At 37.5% G+C, this 17,560-nt stretch overlaps 1 protein-coding gene across 2 annotated transcripts in view; it reads left to right on the top strand.

Annotated features, from left to right (window-relative positions):
* The window catches only part of LOC136877481 (nuclear transcription factor Y subunit beta), a 46,076-nt gene that overhangs the window by 4,948 nt on the left and 23,568 nt on the right, over positions 1 to 17,560 (top strand). For both annotated transcript variants that reach the window (XM_067151569.2, XM_067151570.2), the window contains exon 2: positions 14,856 to 15,208. In XM_067151569.2, coding sequence (XP_067007670.2) covers positions 14,856 to 15,208 — 353 coding nt within the window. The remainder of the gene's footprint in view (positions 1 to 14,855; positions 15,209 to 17,560) is intronic.

Below are 17,560 nucleotides of genomic sequence, written 5' to 3' on the forward strand. Positions count from 1 at the left end.
GTCCCGAATTAGTAAATTTATAATGGTCTGTTATTGGACATTATAAGTTTTCCAGCTAACTCATTCCTGGTTGCCAGCGTTTCGCCGCCATGTGCTTGGTTGGGCTCTTCAGTTGGTACCTAACACACCTACCAAGACGCTTGGCTAGTGCATACCATGGAGCCCACTGCGCAGGCTGCTTGGAGCTACCGGCAGTGCCGATGCACTCTGAGAGACTTTGTCTCATTACCAAAAATTGATGCCTGCTTGGCCATCAGATGATATAGATGTTGATTCCCATAAGGAATATGATATATTTGTCCCGAATGCGTAAATTTATAATACCAATATAAATGGTCCGTTATTGGACATTATAAATTTTCCAGCTAACTCATTTCTGGTTGCCAGCGTTTCGCCGCCATGTGCTTGGTTGGGCTCTTCAGTAGGTACCTAACATACCTACCAAGACGCTTGGCTAGTGCATACCATGGAGCCCACTGCGCAGGCTGCTTGGAGCCACCGGCAGTGCCAATGCACTATGAGAGACTTTGTCTCATTACCAAAAATTGATGCCTGCTTGGCCATCAGATGATACAGATGTTGATTCCCATAAGGAATCTGATGTGCCCTATTTGTCCCGACTGAGTAAATTTATAATACCAATATAAATGGTCTGTTATTGGACATTATAAATTTTCCAGCTAACTCATTCTTGGTTGCCAGCGTTTCGCCCCTGTGTGTTAGGTTGGGCTCATCAGTTTGTACCTAGCACACCTACCAAGATGCATGGCTAGTGCATACTGTGGAGGCCACTGCGTAGGCTACTTGGTGGTAGCACAAGCAACCTGGAATATTTGTCCGAAATTTGTTGGTAATGAGACACTCTCATAGTGCATTGGCACTGCCAGTGGCTCCAAGTAGCCTATGCAGTGGCCTCCACGGTATGCACTAGCCATGCATCTTGGTAGGTGTGCTAGGTACCAACTGATGAGCCCAACCTAGCACACGGGGACAAAACGCTGGCAACCAGGAATGCATTAGCTGGAAAATTGATAATGTCCAATAACAGACCATTTATATTGGTACCATCAGTAGAGACATCATCATAACTGAACTGGAAAATTTACTTGGCCAAGATAATCCCAAATGCTCCATTATAAGAAGCATACTAAGCGAAAACTATATAGTGATAGATGATGGAATCTCCCGATCAAGAACCATAAAGCAAACCATAGGGGTGTTACAAGGTGATCCACTTAGTTTTCTTTTATATACAGTGGCCACAGCAGATGTAATAAAGGAGATACATTCAGAGAAAGTTAAAATATATATTTTTGCAGATGACTTTGCAATGACCTCAACATCGATTGAAGATTTGCAAACCTCTTTCGATCAGTTGGCAGACTGTGCGGAGAACAACGAGCTATGTATTAATAAAGAAAAGACAGTGATTATGACATTCAGAAGAGGTGGGAAACATACAACATTCTTCCATAGAACAGTTCTTCTAGCAACGGTATCACATGCAAAATATCTGGGAGTAATCATGCAAACAGGTGGTAACAAATTTTCTTATCATGTTAAGGTCAGAGCACAGCCTTTAGAAGCACAAGTAGCATAAAACACCTGAGAAAATTGTTATTAAAAACTGCAGTAAAATTGTTTAACGTCAAGGTTTCACCTATCATCACCTATGGAATAAAAAACATCTGGCCTTACCTAACAAAAGATCAACTGTCAAGCATAGAAAAAGTTAAAGCATAATTTCTAAAGAAAGCTTTATGTGTCTCCAGGTACACTCCATCTCGCTTGGTGTACATATTGGCAAGGGAACCATTTTACTTAGAGGAAATGAGGCTAAAATTTCTACTTCCAGCCACACCCACCTACAATTATATCATGATGGAACTTACATCAAAGAGGGAAGAATCTGGGAAGAGTTCTATGCCACCGACGCCATGATCATACAAGATTGGAAACAACCGAACTACAACCTCAGACATGTGACGACTCGGTTTGCAGTACATGGTTTTCACCCCTTATTATGCCAGAAAGTAGGTCTCCATTCTCCAGGACAAGAATGTGTGTGCAAGTGCTGTGGTGGGCTATGTGACAGATACCATGTGATGTTTTGCAAGCAAAGGACCAAATCATTGACTATGTTCTGTGCTAGAGTCATCTAGCCATGTATTGTCTGTACCATGTATGCACATTGTGTGAATTTCCCTAATTAATAAGTATGGCATTGTTACTGTGTCAGTTCACTGTCATAAATTGACACTTTGGAACTAAAATGGACGCAGTTGCCACAAGACAAATAGATACGGCACATAAATTCAGTCATCAGTATCGTGAAAGAGATATATATAGCGTAACCAAAACAAAAAATATCAAGGCGGCGGTGAGAAAAATAAAGTAAAGCCTAGGATTGTTATATCATTATTACTACTACATCTCGTAAAAAGACTGCAAACTGAAAGAAGCAAGGTACCGATCGTGGTAATCTAATCGTATAATACAAGCAGCCTATTGAGATTTGAAGAAAATCAATACAATATTTGGAAAAAGAAGACCTAAAATACAGAATACTATGCCGAAACACGCAAAATAAAGGCAAATAAATTAAAGTGGCATATTGATAAGGAGATTGCGGGAAAGATTACGTCACAAATCCTGAACAGCAGCAGATAACATTCATAGCTGACCAGAAAGAACTATTTAAGTCACAACAATTAGTAGCATCAATGTATAAAATAGAAATCATAACAGATAATTGAATTTTAGGCAGACGTATTGGTAATCTACAAGAAAAATCAGAGTTGAAACTTAAAGAAATGTCACATTTGTCACAAATATTAATGTTAGAAGTCAGTGAAGTTCCTAAGATGCCGAAACTGACTCTGTCTGTATGTATTTTTGTTACATTTGCACAAGAAATGCCTATCAATATGAGCTAAGAAGACCATGGCCCGATGTCCGAAGAAGACTTGCCTGAGACGACGGAGGGGGAAGCATGACCTGTCCCACAGCATCCCAGAGACCAGGAGGATGTAGCAGCCGAATCTAAGTCATAGATGTACCAGTAAATCTAATTCCAACGTCATTGGAGCGGAGGGAAAAAGATAAGTCATATATGTCAATGCAGTAAGTAGATTAAATTCATTTGAATAAAATGTTGTTTTTCTTATGTGGTGCATAAATAGTGAGGCAGCGAAATCTTCAAATTAGCTCATAAATAGTGGACTTTCGTGAAATAACATATACATTTGACAATGTAAAGGGATGATAGGTAGTCATCTAAATGATATAACAAATCTTTGGCTAGGATGTGAATGATCTTATAACCTGTAAATGCGTTCGTAATGTTTTCCAACACAGAAAAGAGGTTAGCGTATGTGAATTATAAGAGTTATGTCGACGTAATGGTTAATGTAATGAGTAAGTTAGGGTTGATATTTTATAAAATAGAGGTAGTACAGTGCCATATGTAGGTTATAGTTGGATTATAAGGAGATATATGAATGATATGAAATGAAACAGAAGTGAATTAAGAAGAAATGGAATATTCAAGCAAATAGATGAGGGTTATGGAATTCTGTGCGGCAAGTTAACGTGTACCCGAACGTAGTTGATATGAAAGAAGAAATATGATAATGAGATATGAAGGAGATGATATATATATGAAGAATGAGTGAATATGAATAATAATGATTATTGTTCTTGTTGTTGTTGTTTGAGTCATCAGTCCATAGACTGGTTTGATGCAGCCCTCAACGCCACCCTATCCTGTGCTAACCCTTTCATTTCTACGTAACTATTGCATCCTACATCTGCTCTAATCTGTTTGTCATATTCATATTTTGGTCTACCCCTACCATTCTTAACACCTACACTTCCTTCAAAAACCAACTGAACAAGTCCTGGGTATCTTAAGATGTGTCCTATCATTCCATCTCTTCATCTCATCAAATTTAGCCAAATCAATCTCCTCTCTCCAATTCGATTCAGTATTTCATTTATGATTCGATCTATCCATCTCACCTTCAGCATTCTTCTGTAACACCACATTTCAAAAGCTTCTATTCTCTTTCTTTCTGAGCTAGTTATCGTCCATGTTTCACATCCATACAATGCCACGCTCCACACGAAAGTCTTCAAAAACATCTTTCTAATTCTTATATCAATGTTTGAAGTGAGCAAATTTCTTTTCTTAAGAAAGCTCTCCCTTGCTTGTGCTAGTCTACATCTTATGTCCTCCTTACTTCTGCCATCATTAGTTATTTTACTACCCAAGTAACAATATTCATCCACTTCCTTTTAGGCTTCATATCCTAATCTAATATTTCCTGCATCACCTGCCTTCGTTCGACTGCACTCCATTACTTTTGTTTTGGACTTACTTATTTTCATCTTGTACTCCTTACCCAAGACTTCGTCCATACCATTCAGCAGCTTCTCGACATCCTCTGCAGTCTCAGATAAAATAACAATATCATCAGCAAATCTCAAGGTTTTGATTTCCTCTCCTTGGATTGTGATTCCCTTTCCAAATTCCTCTTTGATTTCCTTTACTGCCTGTTCTGTGTAAACATTGAAAAGGAGGGGAGACAAACTGCAGCCTTGCCTCACTCCTTTCTGGATTGCTTCTTCTTTTTCAAAGCCCTCGATTCTTATCACTGCAGACTGATTTTTATACAGATTGTAGATAATTCTTCGTTCTCGGTATCTGATCCCAATCACCTTCAGAATCTTAAATAGCTTGGTCCAATCAACATTATCGAATGCCTTTTCTAGATCCATAAATGCCATGTACGTGGGCGTGTCCTTGATTCGTTACTCTAAGATCAGACGTAAGGTCAGGATTGCTTCACGTGTTCCTACATTTCTTCTGAAGCCAAATTGGTCTTCTCCCAACTCGGCTTCAACTTGTTTTTCCATTCTTCTGTAAATAATACATGTTAAAATTTTGCAGGCATGATACTAAATGAATGGTGCGGTAGTTTTCACATCTGTCAGCACCGGCTTTCTTGGGAATAGGTATAACAACATTCTGCCGAAAATCGGATGGGACTTCTCCTGTCTCGTACATCTTACACACTAAATGGAATAACCTTGCCATGCTGGTTTCTCCTAAGGCAGTCAGTAATTCAGAGGGAATGTCATCAATTCCTGGTGCCTTGTTCCTATTTAGATTACTCACAGCTCTCTCAAACTCTGACCTCAAAATTAGGTCTCCCATTTCATCAGCATCAACAGCCTCTTCTTGTTCCAGAACCAAATTATCTAGATCTTTACCTTCTTTCCCTAGAAGTGGCTTTCCATCTGAGCTCTTAATATTCATACACCTAGATTTCCTTTCTCGAAAGGTTTCCTTGATTTTCCTGTATGCAGCATCTACCTTTCCTAGGACCATACAATCTTCGACATCCTGGCACTTCTCCTTCAGCCATTCTTCCTTAGCTACCTTGCACTTTTTATCCACTTGATTCTTTAATCGCCTGTATTCTTTTCTGCCCTCTTCATTTCTAGCATTCTTGATTTTTCATCGTTCATCAATCAGGTCTAGTATCTCCTGAGTTATCCACTGATTCTTAGTTGATCTTTTCTTCCTTCCTAACATTTCTTCAGCAGCCCTACTGACTTCATTTTTCATGACTATCCACTATTCCTCTATTGTTTTTCATTTAGTCCTTATGCAACATGTTCCTTGAAACAATCCCTCACACTCTTTTCCTTCAACTTGTTTAAATCCCATCTTTTTGCATTCTCTCCTTTCTTCAATTTCTTCAACTTCAGATGGCATTTCATGACTAACAAGTTGTGGTCAGAGTCCACGTCTGCTCCTGGGAAAGTTTTGCAATCCAACACCTGGTTTCTGAATCTCTGCCGAATCATAATGAAGTCTATTTGATACCTTCCCGTGTGTCCAGGTCTCGTCCTTAGCTACCTTGCACTTTTTATCCACTTGATTCTTTAATCGCCTGTATTCTTTTCTGCCCTCTTCATTTCTAGCATTCTTGATTTTTCATCGTTCATCAATCAGGTCTAGTATCTCCTGAGTTATCCACTGATTCTTAGTTGATCTTTTCTTCCTTCCTAACATTTCTTCAGCAGCCCTACTGACTTCATTTTTCATGACTATCCACTATTCCTTTCTATTCATTTATGGTGTTTGAACCAAGTTTGGCAAGGACTAAATTATGATCAGTGCAGAATTCAACCAGCCGACTTCCTCTTTCGTTCCTTTGTCCCAATCCGTATTCTCCTACTGTATTACCTTCTCTTCCTTGGCCTACCACTGCATTCCAGTCTCCCATCACAATTCGATTCTCGTCACCTTTTACATATTGTATTAAATCTTTTATCTCTTCATATAGGCCTATTCTTTCGATTTCCCCATCATCCGCTGAACTAGTAGGCATATAGACCTGCACTGTTGTGGTGGGCATTGGTTTGGTGTCTATCTTGACGACAATAATTCTTTCACTATGCTAGTCGTAGTAGCTTACCCGCTGCCCTATTTTCTTATTCATTATTAACCAAGTCCTGCATTACCCCTATTTGATTTTGTGTGGATAATTCGGTAGTCGCCTGACCAAAATTCCTGTTCTTCCTGCCAACATACTTCACTTATACCAACTACATCTAACTTTAGTCTATCCATCTCTCTTTTCAGATTCTCTAACGTACCACAACGATTCAAACTTCTAACATTCCACACTCCGAATCGCAGAATGTCAGTATCCATCTTCCTGATGATCGGCCCCTCTCGTGTAGTCCCTACCTGGAGATCCGAATGGAGGACTAGTTTACCTCCGGAATATTTTACCCGGGAGGAAGCCATCATCAATACATCGTTCATACAGAGAGAGCTGCATGTCCTCGGGAGTTAGTTACGGCTGTAGTTTCCCGTTGCTTTCAGCCGTGTAGCAGTATCAACACAGCTAAGCCATGTTGAGTGTTATTACAAGGCCATATCAGTCAATCATCTAGACTGCCGCCCTTGCAACTTCCGAAAGGCTGCTACCCCCCTTTCGATGAACCATTCCTTAGTCTGGTCTCTCAACAGATACCCATCTGATATGGTTGCACCTGCGGCTCGGCTATCTGCTTCATTGGGACACGCAAGCCTCCCCACCGCGGCAAGGTCACATGGTTCGCACTGGAGGATGATGATTAGTTTGTCGATAAAGAAGAGAATGATTTATTGCAGTGGTTATAATAGGAGGGTTGATGCAATTTAAGGTTAATAATATATTTAATTCCATGATGAATGATAATTTTTAGATATTCCATGTCCAACATTGAATATGATTTGTATAGCTCACATATAGAATGTATGCACGTATAAGTCGTCAAGATAAATCCATATAAGGAAAGTTGAGTAGAATATTAACCAACATTAACCCATATTTCAGCCATAGTCATGATTACTTAATAAATAGAAATACATTGCACTTATCACATTTATGCTCTTGGCAAGGTTAATCACATGTAATTGCTAAAGGTAATGGTTGTTAGAGTCTTAATGAATGATATACAATACCTATTTTCATAAATAGTGATGAGTGAGGTGTTGTAAGTTATTAATGACCTGTTGTCATGTTTCATGTGCCACATTTATAGAGTTGACCTAACTTATAGAATTTATGAGAGGGATGATATCCACATGAGCTATTGGTATGATGATAGATGATAACTTTGAAGAGTGCCCATGTAGTAAATGACTTATTGCTTATCTTTTTCCTGACGTGTCCATAAAAAGCAGTTCCAGAATGATAAATTATCCTTATCCTTGATATACTTGAGATTCAATATACTTGAGACTTGATATCACCAATATTACTGATGTGATTAATATCCTCAATATTATTGATATTATGGAAATGTGAGGACATAAATATTTAAGATTATAATATTTAGTTCAAGGCAACGGATTGATGCTTAGTAATTTTTCCAGATAGATCTGTAAATTTTACAACAAGGAATAGTATCTCATTCATTTATTTAAAAAAATGAATCAGAGATGTGATTTTAATTTATAGGAACAGAATTCGCAAAATAATTTCATACTTATCTTCTACTTTTCAATGTACATAATTGTAAATTTTTTTTTGACAATCAAAGATCTTTGATGAATTAATTCAACATAATTAACTCATTTAACTGAAGATAGGCATTATCTTTCCAAAGATACTTCATTTTCTTTTCTTTACTAGATTTTCTATTATAATAAATGAGAATAATAAAAAATTATTGGCATTTTATATTATACTAGTATAAGCGGATATTAATATAGTCTACCTTAGGTTAAGTATTGTGAATTATACAACGTGAGAATGATTAATCGGCGCGGTGGAGGCGTCCATCGACTTTATTGAAAAGAAATCAGCCGCCGAATACAACTGTCTAATAATATCTGCGAATCTACGACCTCAGAACGAAATTGGAAATTAATCGGTAATGAGCTAGTCTGGATTTCTTCGCGACCCGTTCTGGACGCAGGAACGGCGCATTACTAAACCTTCGCAATTTTCATGACTCAAAAGTTTTATTAAAACTGAGACATATTATTGAAGTGTTCTGCATAGACGTTAAATAAAAATTAACAATCTTGTGTAATTGAGGGATAAATGACAAAAAATAACTTCAGAGTGTTCTTCACCGAGCAAGTGGCCGCCCGGTATGGGTCGTGTAGCTGTCAGCTTGCATTCTGGAGATACTGGGTTGGAACCCCGCTGTCGGCAATCCTGAAGATGGTTTTCCGTGGTTTCCCATTTTTATACCAGGCAAATGGTTGTTGATGAGCAGCGATTCCCAGAGTCTTGCAGATTATCTATTGGAGAGGATATTGTAGGCATTAGAACTCGTGAAAATAATTATTAGTTAACCAAATTCTGTTTCATAAAGATTTACACATGACTAATAAAATATCTTCACTAATAATATTAGTTCATTAGTCAGCTGATACAAATGGAGGTTAGAATCGGTTTGTTGCATATGTTCTTGGTTTGGGTTTGTTCCTAGCAGTAGGCTAATGCTTGACTACAACCGACTATTAATCCACATGTTCAAAAGGCTCACTTGATATTTTCGTTGTTTTGACTTCAATACATATGAAAATGGATAAAAGAAGTGAAAATAATGTGAGAAGAAAATTTCTTTGCGGAAAGTGCTTGAGTTAAAGCGTCAACTATTCACAGCCTTTTTCACACTATAACTCTCCTTGTTCCTTTTACTTTTCAATTTCATGTGCTCTTAAAAATCTCTGTTGAGATGGACTACCAAAATCTTTGTTTACTACCCCTGTTGGTGGGGGCGGTAGAATTACAGCCACGGTATCCCCTGGGCCCTGTTTCATAAAACTAACTAATAATATTAGAACTCATAAAAATAATTATTAGTTAACCAAATTCTGTTTCATAAAGATTTACACATGACTACTAAAATATCTTCACTAATAATATTAGTTCTTTAGTCAGCTGATACAAATGGAGGTTAGAATCGTTCTGTTGCATATGTTCTTGGTTTGGGTTTGTTCCTAGCAGTAGGCTAATGGTTGACTACAACCGACTATTAATCCACATGTTCAAAAGGCTCACTTGATATTTTCGTTGTTGTGACTTCAATACATATCAAAATGGATAAAAGAAGTGAAAATAATTTGAAAGATCTTTGCAGAAAGTGATTGAGTTAACGCATCAACTATTCGCACAGGCAGCTACTAAGAACGCACGGCTCCAGCACTTTACACACTCCACCTTGGTTTCTCATAACATACCAGCTTCCAGAACGCACCAAGACGCATAACTTTCATCATATTTGACTAATGCCACCAATCTTAAACATCGCGTCTACGGAAGAAAACATGCTCCATTAACATTTTTAATAACTTTAACATCTGTAGCTGCCAATAGATCTTCAGATAAACAACAGCATTACCTAATTTGCAGTGGATCATTATAATACTAATTACCTATACATCTTATATTTTTATGGATCCACTTTGTTGGAACGATATATATACAAATCCATTTATTCCAAATCAGTGTATATGCTGTACTGCACACTAACAGCACCAGTGTAATGAGTTTTTATACTAGACATGTGTGGCATACATACCACTGTTTTTGATTATATGCCCATTTTAACAATATTTTAATGTCCACATTAGCATATATTTTTATTCAATTTTAACCTCACACTAAGTTTCAATCAGTATGTAATGACTTTACAAAATGAATTTAGCTTCTAGTATGTACAAAAGCAAGATATTGCACTGATACTTAAATCAAAAATGTTCAAGCCTGTGTTCTATTATATCATGTGACTAATCAACAGCCAATTCTGTAAATATCTGAACTTGTCACTGTTGAGTTACACAAACATATCTGTGTTCCATACTATATAACTTAAAATTGGATAGTAGTAGCAGTAAGGTAATATGTGTCTTTATGAACAATGCACACTAGTCATGTACTAGACACACCAAACATTAATGATCAGCCTAAACTAGTCTAACTTTTACTATGTGATGTTTTTATGAACAATTTACAATTGTCAACTGAGGATGACCCCATAGGGGTCGAAACTAGTCTTGAATATTTGTAATGTAAAATAAACTCGTATTGATAAGGTGGAGAATTGTATATATATTGTTTTTATGTAAAGTCAACTATTCGCAGCCTTTTGCTCACTATAACTCTCCATGTTCCTTTTACTTTTTTATTTTATGTGCTCTTAAAAATCCAATCAAATTAAATTCAGAGTGTTTCCACCTATTCAATACTTTATTTGCCTTGCATTTACATAGAACTAACACATTACAGTCTATTGCTTTAGTTAGGACATGTTTCATCTTGCATATAAGATGTCTTCAGATAGTAATTTGTTTAAAATTGACTTAGACAATAGATCGTGTAAATAACACTCTTTAAATGTCATTTAAAAACATTAAGTCACTGGTGTTTGCTTATGGTTTGCAATGTATGGTTAGGGTCATGCAGTTGTGAGCTTGTATTCGGAAGATAGTTGGTTCGAACCCCACTGTCGGCAGCCCTGAAGATAGTTTTCCATGTTTTCCCGTTTTCACACCAGGCAGATGCTGGGGCTGTACCTTAATTAGGCCACGGTCGCTTCCTTCCCACTCCTAGCCCTTTCCTATCCCATCATCGCCATAAGACCTATCTGCGTCGGTGCGACGTAAATCAATTTGCCTCTTCTTTTTTTCTTCCAGCTTAAAAAGTTCTTATAGTTGTCACAGCTGTCGTAAAATTTTGTGTTATGTTCTGTGTTTAATCTTAAAAACCTCTTAATGATTGTGCTACTGTTACTTATTCCAATATCTTAAAGGACGTCATAGTAGCTGGGGAAACTCCTCTCAACCATGGTTGGCGTTTTGCTTCTTATCTGCCAATAAGATGTTAATAAATATGGAGTCTAAAACGAGAAGAAGAAAAAAAAGATAATAGTTTTGTTTTCATGCAAGAAGAAACCTTGTTATTGTGTTGTGGAATGTTGAAGTATATTAAGCACTGACCTCCCCTCTGGTCCCTTTAGCTCTTGTTCAGAGGTGTTTTCCCAGCCACTAGAACGTCCTTTAACCCGCCATCGGTATCATTGTCCGCACTTACGCGAGAGGTAGCGTGTATAGGGGCTCCCTAACATCGGCTTGGTATATGATTTTAGTTCTTATACGAGCTCTTCTCGGCAGTTTGAATAAATTATACTAGTATTTGGTTATTTAGTATATATACTTACATATTTGTATATATCCACAATTGTTTATTACCTAAATATTTGCTACTACAATTTCGACTCGTACACTGTTTTCGTTCTTTTAGAAGGTAATTATAATTTTGTTTTAACAGACTGGTTTTATGTTAACTATTTATATAAATTTACATAACTATTACTAAATATTATGAAAAATAACAAAAATCCTTGGCATTACAAATACATTACAGTACAAAACAAATGTTAACATGATTTGTAGACCACATTATTTTGTATCATTGTCCTGTTCACTAATTTCTTTCAACTTCTTGCGAAAAGCATTCACTTCATACTACTTTTGTTAGTCCAGTGTGCTCTTTGCACGTTGAGCGTTTGCACGCATCACAGCAAGCTGACGTAAATCGTTTTTTTCGAACTGGGAGTAGGCACATCTTGATTTCCGCCCGGAAACGTCTGAAAATATATACAGTAAACACCATAGCTTTTTTTGGTAATGATTATAAGCAAGTTTTACAAAGTGTTCAATTAGATACTTGTAAAAATGGAGAAGTGAGAATTGTTAGCAATACTTATCTGGGGCTGCTGGTGTCGCATTTCTGACGGGAAGTTCTTGTCCAAAGATATTTTTTATGGAAATTCTGAGACCAGTTGACAGAACATCGACTAAAGCACGTCTCTACAGATGTGGCTTTACGATTTCCAGGGCAAGATTCTTCAATCCAGCTCAAAATAACAGATTCACTAGGCCTATTAGACATTATAATTCCACTGTGATACTGTTTACTAAAACAGTACACCAGCACGGAATGCGCAAAAATTGTGACGCCAAAGGTATCGAGGCTAGAATGTGCCTAACACTGCCTGTGACGCGACCGGTATCGTAGCGAGGCGCGGACTAACACTCCAGACAGAACGCACTTCCCCCACTCCTCCACGTGACACGTGTGCGTGAATCATCGCGTAACGAAGGAAAACATGTGACTCATAAACTCATTTGAGAATACCTGGAGTTTGAAAAGTGTGAGTCTTAAAGCAAAAAACTTTTCTTAATAAGGAATGTTTTTGTTAGGGGCTACCTAACAACGATACCGATGGCGGGTTAAGATAACAAAACTTAAATATAGATCCTAACACACAATTTTACATCTGTGACAGCTATAAGAACTTTTTGAATTAGAAGAAAAAGAAGAAGAAGAAGAGATATTGCAAACCATAAGCAAACGCCAGTGACTTAAATGTTTTTAGGTGACTTTTTAAAGAGCCTCATTTATAGGATCTATTGTCTATGTCAATTTAAAATGAATTATTAGATGAAAATGTCTTATGTACAAGATGAAATATGTCCTAACTAAAGTAATATAATGTGTTAGTCCCATGTAAATGCAGGGCAAATAAAGTATTGAATAGATGGAAACTCTCTTCTCGATTTAATTCACATTGGTTGTCCTGCAGCAATGTCATTTCCTGTGTTTTTTAACTAAGACAGGAACTGTACTGGTACTTTTATCTTATAGTTGAAAACCATCCCCATGCTGATGAAAATTTCATAGATTGTGCCTTTCTTCAGAAAAACTAAATGTTTTGAATATGTCTTTACAAGGGAATGATGCACACATTCTTCAGTTGTCAAAAGCAAGTTGCTACTTTGGAAGAGGATTGTTGAAGATGGGAATATTGGTGACTGCTTTTCTACACTAAACAACTTGTTAGAAGAAACAGGAGAAGAGCTAAATGAAGAAATCAGATCTGTGTTTGTGGAGTACTGGAAACAACTTCATGTCCACTTTGAAAAGTACTTTCCACAGGACACACAGCACAACTGGATCAGGATTCTATTCAATGCCGACCTTCACCAAATTTCACCATTGCAGAAGGGGAACAGCTTATTGGTCTTTCTTCAGACAGCACATTTAAGACTTGCTTTTATTGGCAGCATTGCCTGAATTTTGGCCTCCTTGAAGAATGAGTATCGCCGGGCTGAGTGGCTCAGACGGTTGAGGTGGTGGCTTTCTGGCCCTAACTTGACAGGTTTGATCCTGGTGCAGTCCAATGGCATTTGAAGGTGCTCAAATATGTCAACCTCGTTGGTAGATTTACTGGCACGTAAAAAAAAAAAAGCTCCTGTGGGACTGAATTCCAGCACCTCGTCTTCTTCGAAAACCATAAAAGTAGTTAGTGGGACATAAAGCAAATAAGATTATTATTATTATTATTATTATTATTATTACTACTACTACTACATAGCCTCCGTGGCTCAGGTGGCAGCACGCCGGCCTCTCACCACTGGGTTCTGTGATTCAAATCCCGGTCACTCCATGAGAGATTTGTGCTGGACAAAGCGGAGGTGGGAACAGGTTTTTCTCCGGGTACTCCACAGTGTCCCCTGTCATCTTTCATTCCCGCAACACTCTCCAATATAATATCATTTCATCTGTCAGTCATTAATCATTGTCCCAGAGGAGTGCGACAGGCTTCGGCAGCCTGCACAATTCATATCCTCCCGCTGGATGGGGGCTTCATTCATTCTATTCCTGACCCGGTCAAATGACTGGAAACAGGTTGTGGATTTTTTTCATCTGGAGTTAAGTAAGAAGGCCTTATGAGTCCTGCTTCCTTTTGCAACTTCCTATCTGTGTGAAACCGGATTTTCAGCCATGGCTATGATCAAGTCAAGAATAAATCTCCAAAGAGATGGATCGTGCCATTTCAAAATATGTGCCGAGATTCAGTAAATAGTTTTAATTCCAAATAAGCTTGTACATCCCATTGACTTTTGCTGAACATTGAAATATGCCAGTTTTAATTTTTTTTCTCTCTGCCTGTATTTCTCACATTTAACATGAATAATTTACTTATCACACTGAATTGACACTGGTTAATAACATTAAAAAGGTTTACGTCATCTGTATTAATGACATATTTCTATTTATGATTATTAAATAAAACATATTTTACCATAATGATAGTCCCTTTTTTAGGTACATATGTATTTTTTGTTGACATATTTCACTTTTGACAGGGGTGGCACATAGAGATTTTGGCAGTTGAGGGGAGCCCTGATGCAGAAGTTTGAAAACCCCTTTTGCAAGGTATTTTTTTAGGTGTGGAAGGACTAATGTTTAAATACTGTTCTGTTGTAGATGATCCGGATGCAGCATTAACAGCTGAAAATACAGATGATTCAAACCAAGGAGGCAGTGACAAACCTAGCTTTCCTTTGCGAGAACAGGATCGCTTTTTACCTATAGCCAATATAGCAAAAATAATGAAGAGAGGAATACCTGAACCTGGAAAAATAGCTAAAGATGCTCGAGAATGTGTTCAAGAATGTGTATCTGAATTCATCAGTTTTATTACGAGTGAAGCAAGTGACCGGTGTCATATGGAAAAGAGAAAAACCATAAATGGTGAAGATATTCTGTTTGCAATGACTAATCTTGGCTTTGACAACTATGTGGAGCCGTTAAAGCTTTACCTTCAGAAATATCGAGAAGTAAGTCCTTTGTGTAATGGTAGATGGTAATCTTGTACTGATTTCGATTTGATGTCCTTTATTTTAAACTGCTTTTATAGGTAGATTCTCTGATTATTTTGGTTTTTACAAAGTACAGTATACAAAGAATCATAGGAAATAATGAAATTTAAGAATGAAGATATATGCCATTATTACTGAAGTAGACCGGGCGAGTTGGCCGTGTATTTAAGGGTCGCGCAGTTGTGAGCTTGCATCTGGGAGATAGTGGGTTCAAACCCCACTGTCAGCAGCTCTGAAGATGGTTTTCCGTGGTTTCCCATTTTTACACCAGGCAAATGCTGGGGCTGTACCTTAATTAAGGCCACGGTCACTTCCTTCCCACTCCTAGGCCTTCCCTGTTCCATCGTCACCGTAAGACCTATCTGTGTTGGTGCGACGTAAAGCAAAATAGCAAAAAAAAAAAAGTACTGAAGTAGAAGAAAGAATTTAAAAAGAACCATGCAAGTGTTGTGTTTTATATGAAAGTCATGAGCATAGTTTCTATTTATTTTCAGTACAAATGGCTCAAAAGTGGTAACTGAATCTTTCAATACTTGTACAGCTAATTTCTGAGAGGTATTTGTTTTGACACCAATGTCTTAATATCTCATTTGCTTCTTAATTAATTGTGCCCTTGCTCTACAGTAAATGTAAAGCCATGAATGTCAGTGGTATTGAAATCATACGACCCCTTATAGAAAGATGCTGTTGAGAGGTAATTTTATATTACTTTGTCATCCACCTCAGCTGGGTAGTTTCCAACTGTTGGGATCTGTTGTATTTAGGATTGCTATGGTTTTAAGAGGTGAATACAGGACATATCTGACAACAGCCATGTAACTACACAGAATATGTATGGAAACAAAATCTCTTTTTCATGAGCAGTAGAAAATTGAAGTACGCCGCCGAACAACGTTGTATGGCATATTTTCGATATTTTACAATACAGGCAAAAACGTAAAATTTAAAAAAAAATATATAGTTCTTATATCAAGGAAGCAGGCATGTTACATCATCACAATACATATTAACATACAGATGTAAGATCATGTTACTAGAGGTAATATCGAGTAAATTGTGTTTTTTATATTTAGTCCGTTTTATGTCTTACAGAAGACTGTTAGTGCGGTTCCTCTGTTTTTGCACGAGATTATATGGTATCGGTCGCAATTTGACCCACGTAGCTTGCACTTGCACTTGTCTTCTGGGTTATGCTATTTCTCTGTTGTGCATAGTAGGTGGTGAAACCCACGGACCGCTACTCTCGTCATGATGTGTCGTAGGTCATATCTGGCTTCAGTCCAGTCCCTGTAGATCATCGCATCCATGGCAAAGAACTCCGGCCATATCTCTTGTTTCTTCTTGGTGAGTTCTCTTAGTAGATCTTTGTAGGCTTCAGTGGCTGGCAGGAGCCGGTCTAGGTGAAGTTCTTTTATGAAGAACTGTTCCTTTGCTAGCATGTAGGTGAGGCGTGGGGGTGTGTACATGGATAGACTAAGAAATCTTTTCAGGAAGCAAGCCTTGACTTTTTCTATGTCTTCTAGATTTTTCTTGTTTAGGTTCTTCTATATCACCTCTAATCTGTAGGTTATAATTGGTGCGATCTTCAGGCGGAATATGGTCATCGCCGTTTCCAAAGATAGTTTTCTCAGATTCTTTATACTATTTGGTGCCACCCTGGCTGTTGAGGCACGTTCTCGGATGTGTAGGTCGCATGTGTCCCCTCAGCTTTGCAGCGTGATTCCTTTGAAGTTTGGTACGTTTCGCAGTGGATTTCCTTTATACAGGATGTTAAAAGAACAAGTTTCCAGCTTAATTTGTTCACATTACAGGTACAATTTCACATATCTAGTATGTAATCTTACGAAGGAAAACAGAACGTTCAGTCTGAAGTGAAGGAGATCATGTAAATTACAAGGTGTTCCACAATGTATTCAGTTTTGAAGTAAAACACTTCTTGGCACATTTTGGATAAATTTGTATTCCTTTACTAGACAACATTCTTTAAAGTTACATATGTAAAAATTAACTTTAAATACCGGCACAATAAATGTTTGGTATTGTTATGGTTTGGAATAACATCAAGTATTCATGCACCTTCAAACAATATATGTAGCTACCTACTAAGATTAATGAGAGGGCATATCCATTTATCTACGGACAGACATTTTCTTGTAACTATGGTACACAGAATGTTTCAACACCTCTCACATTTAAAATATTAAAACTCGTTCTTAATATCGTAACTGCGATATTCCCCTGACATTTACACTTAAAAGATTTGAGATCATTTCTTCAGATACGAATATCTCAGTATTAAGATATCTAACA

Source organism: Anabrus simplex, chromosome 7 (genome assembly GCF_040414725.1).
Source record: "Anabrus simplex isolate iqAnaSimp1 chromosome 7, ASM4041472v1, whole genome shotgun sequence".
Lineage (NCBI taxonomy): Eukaryota > Metazoa > Arthropoda > Insecta > Orthoptera > Tettigoniidae > Anabrus > Anabrus simplex.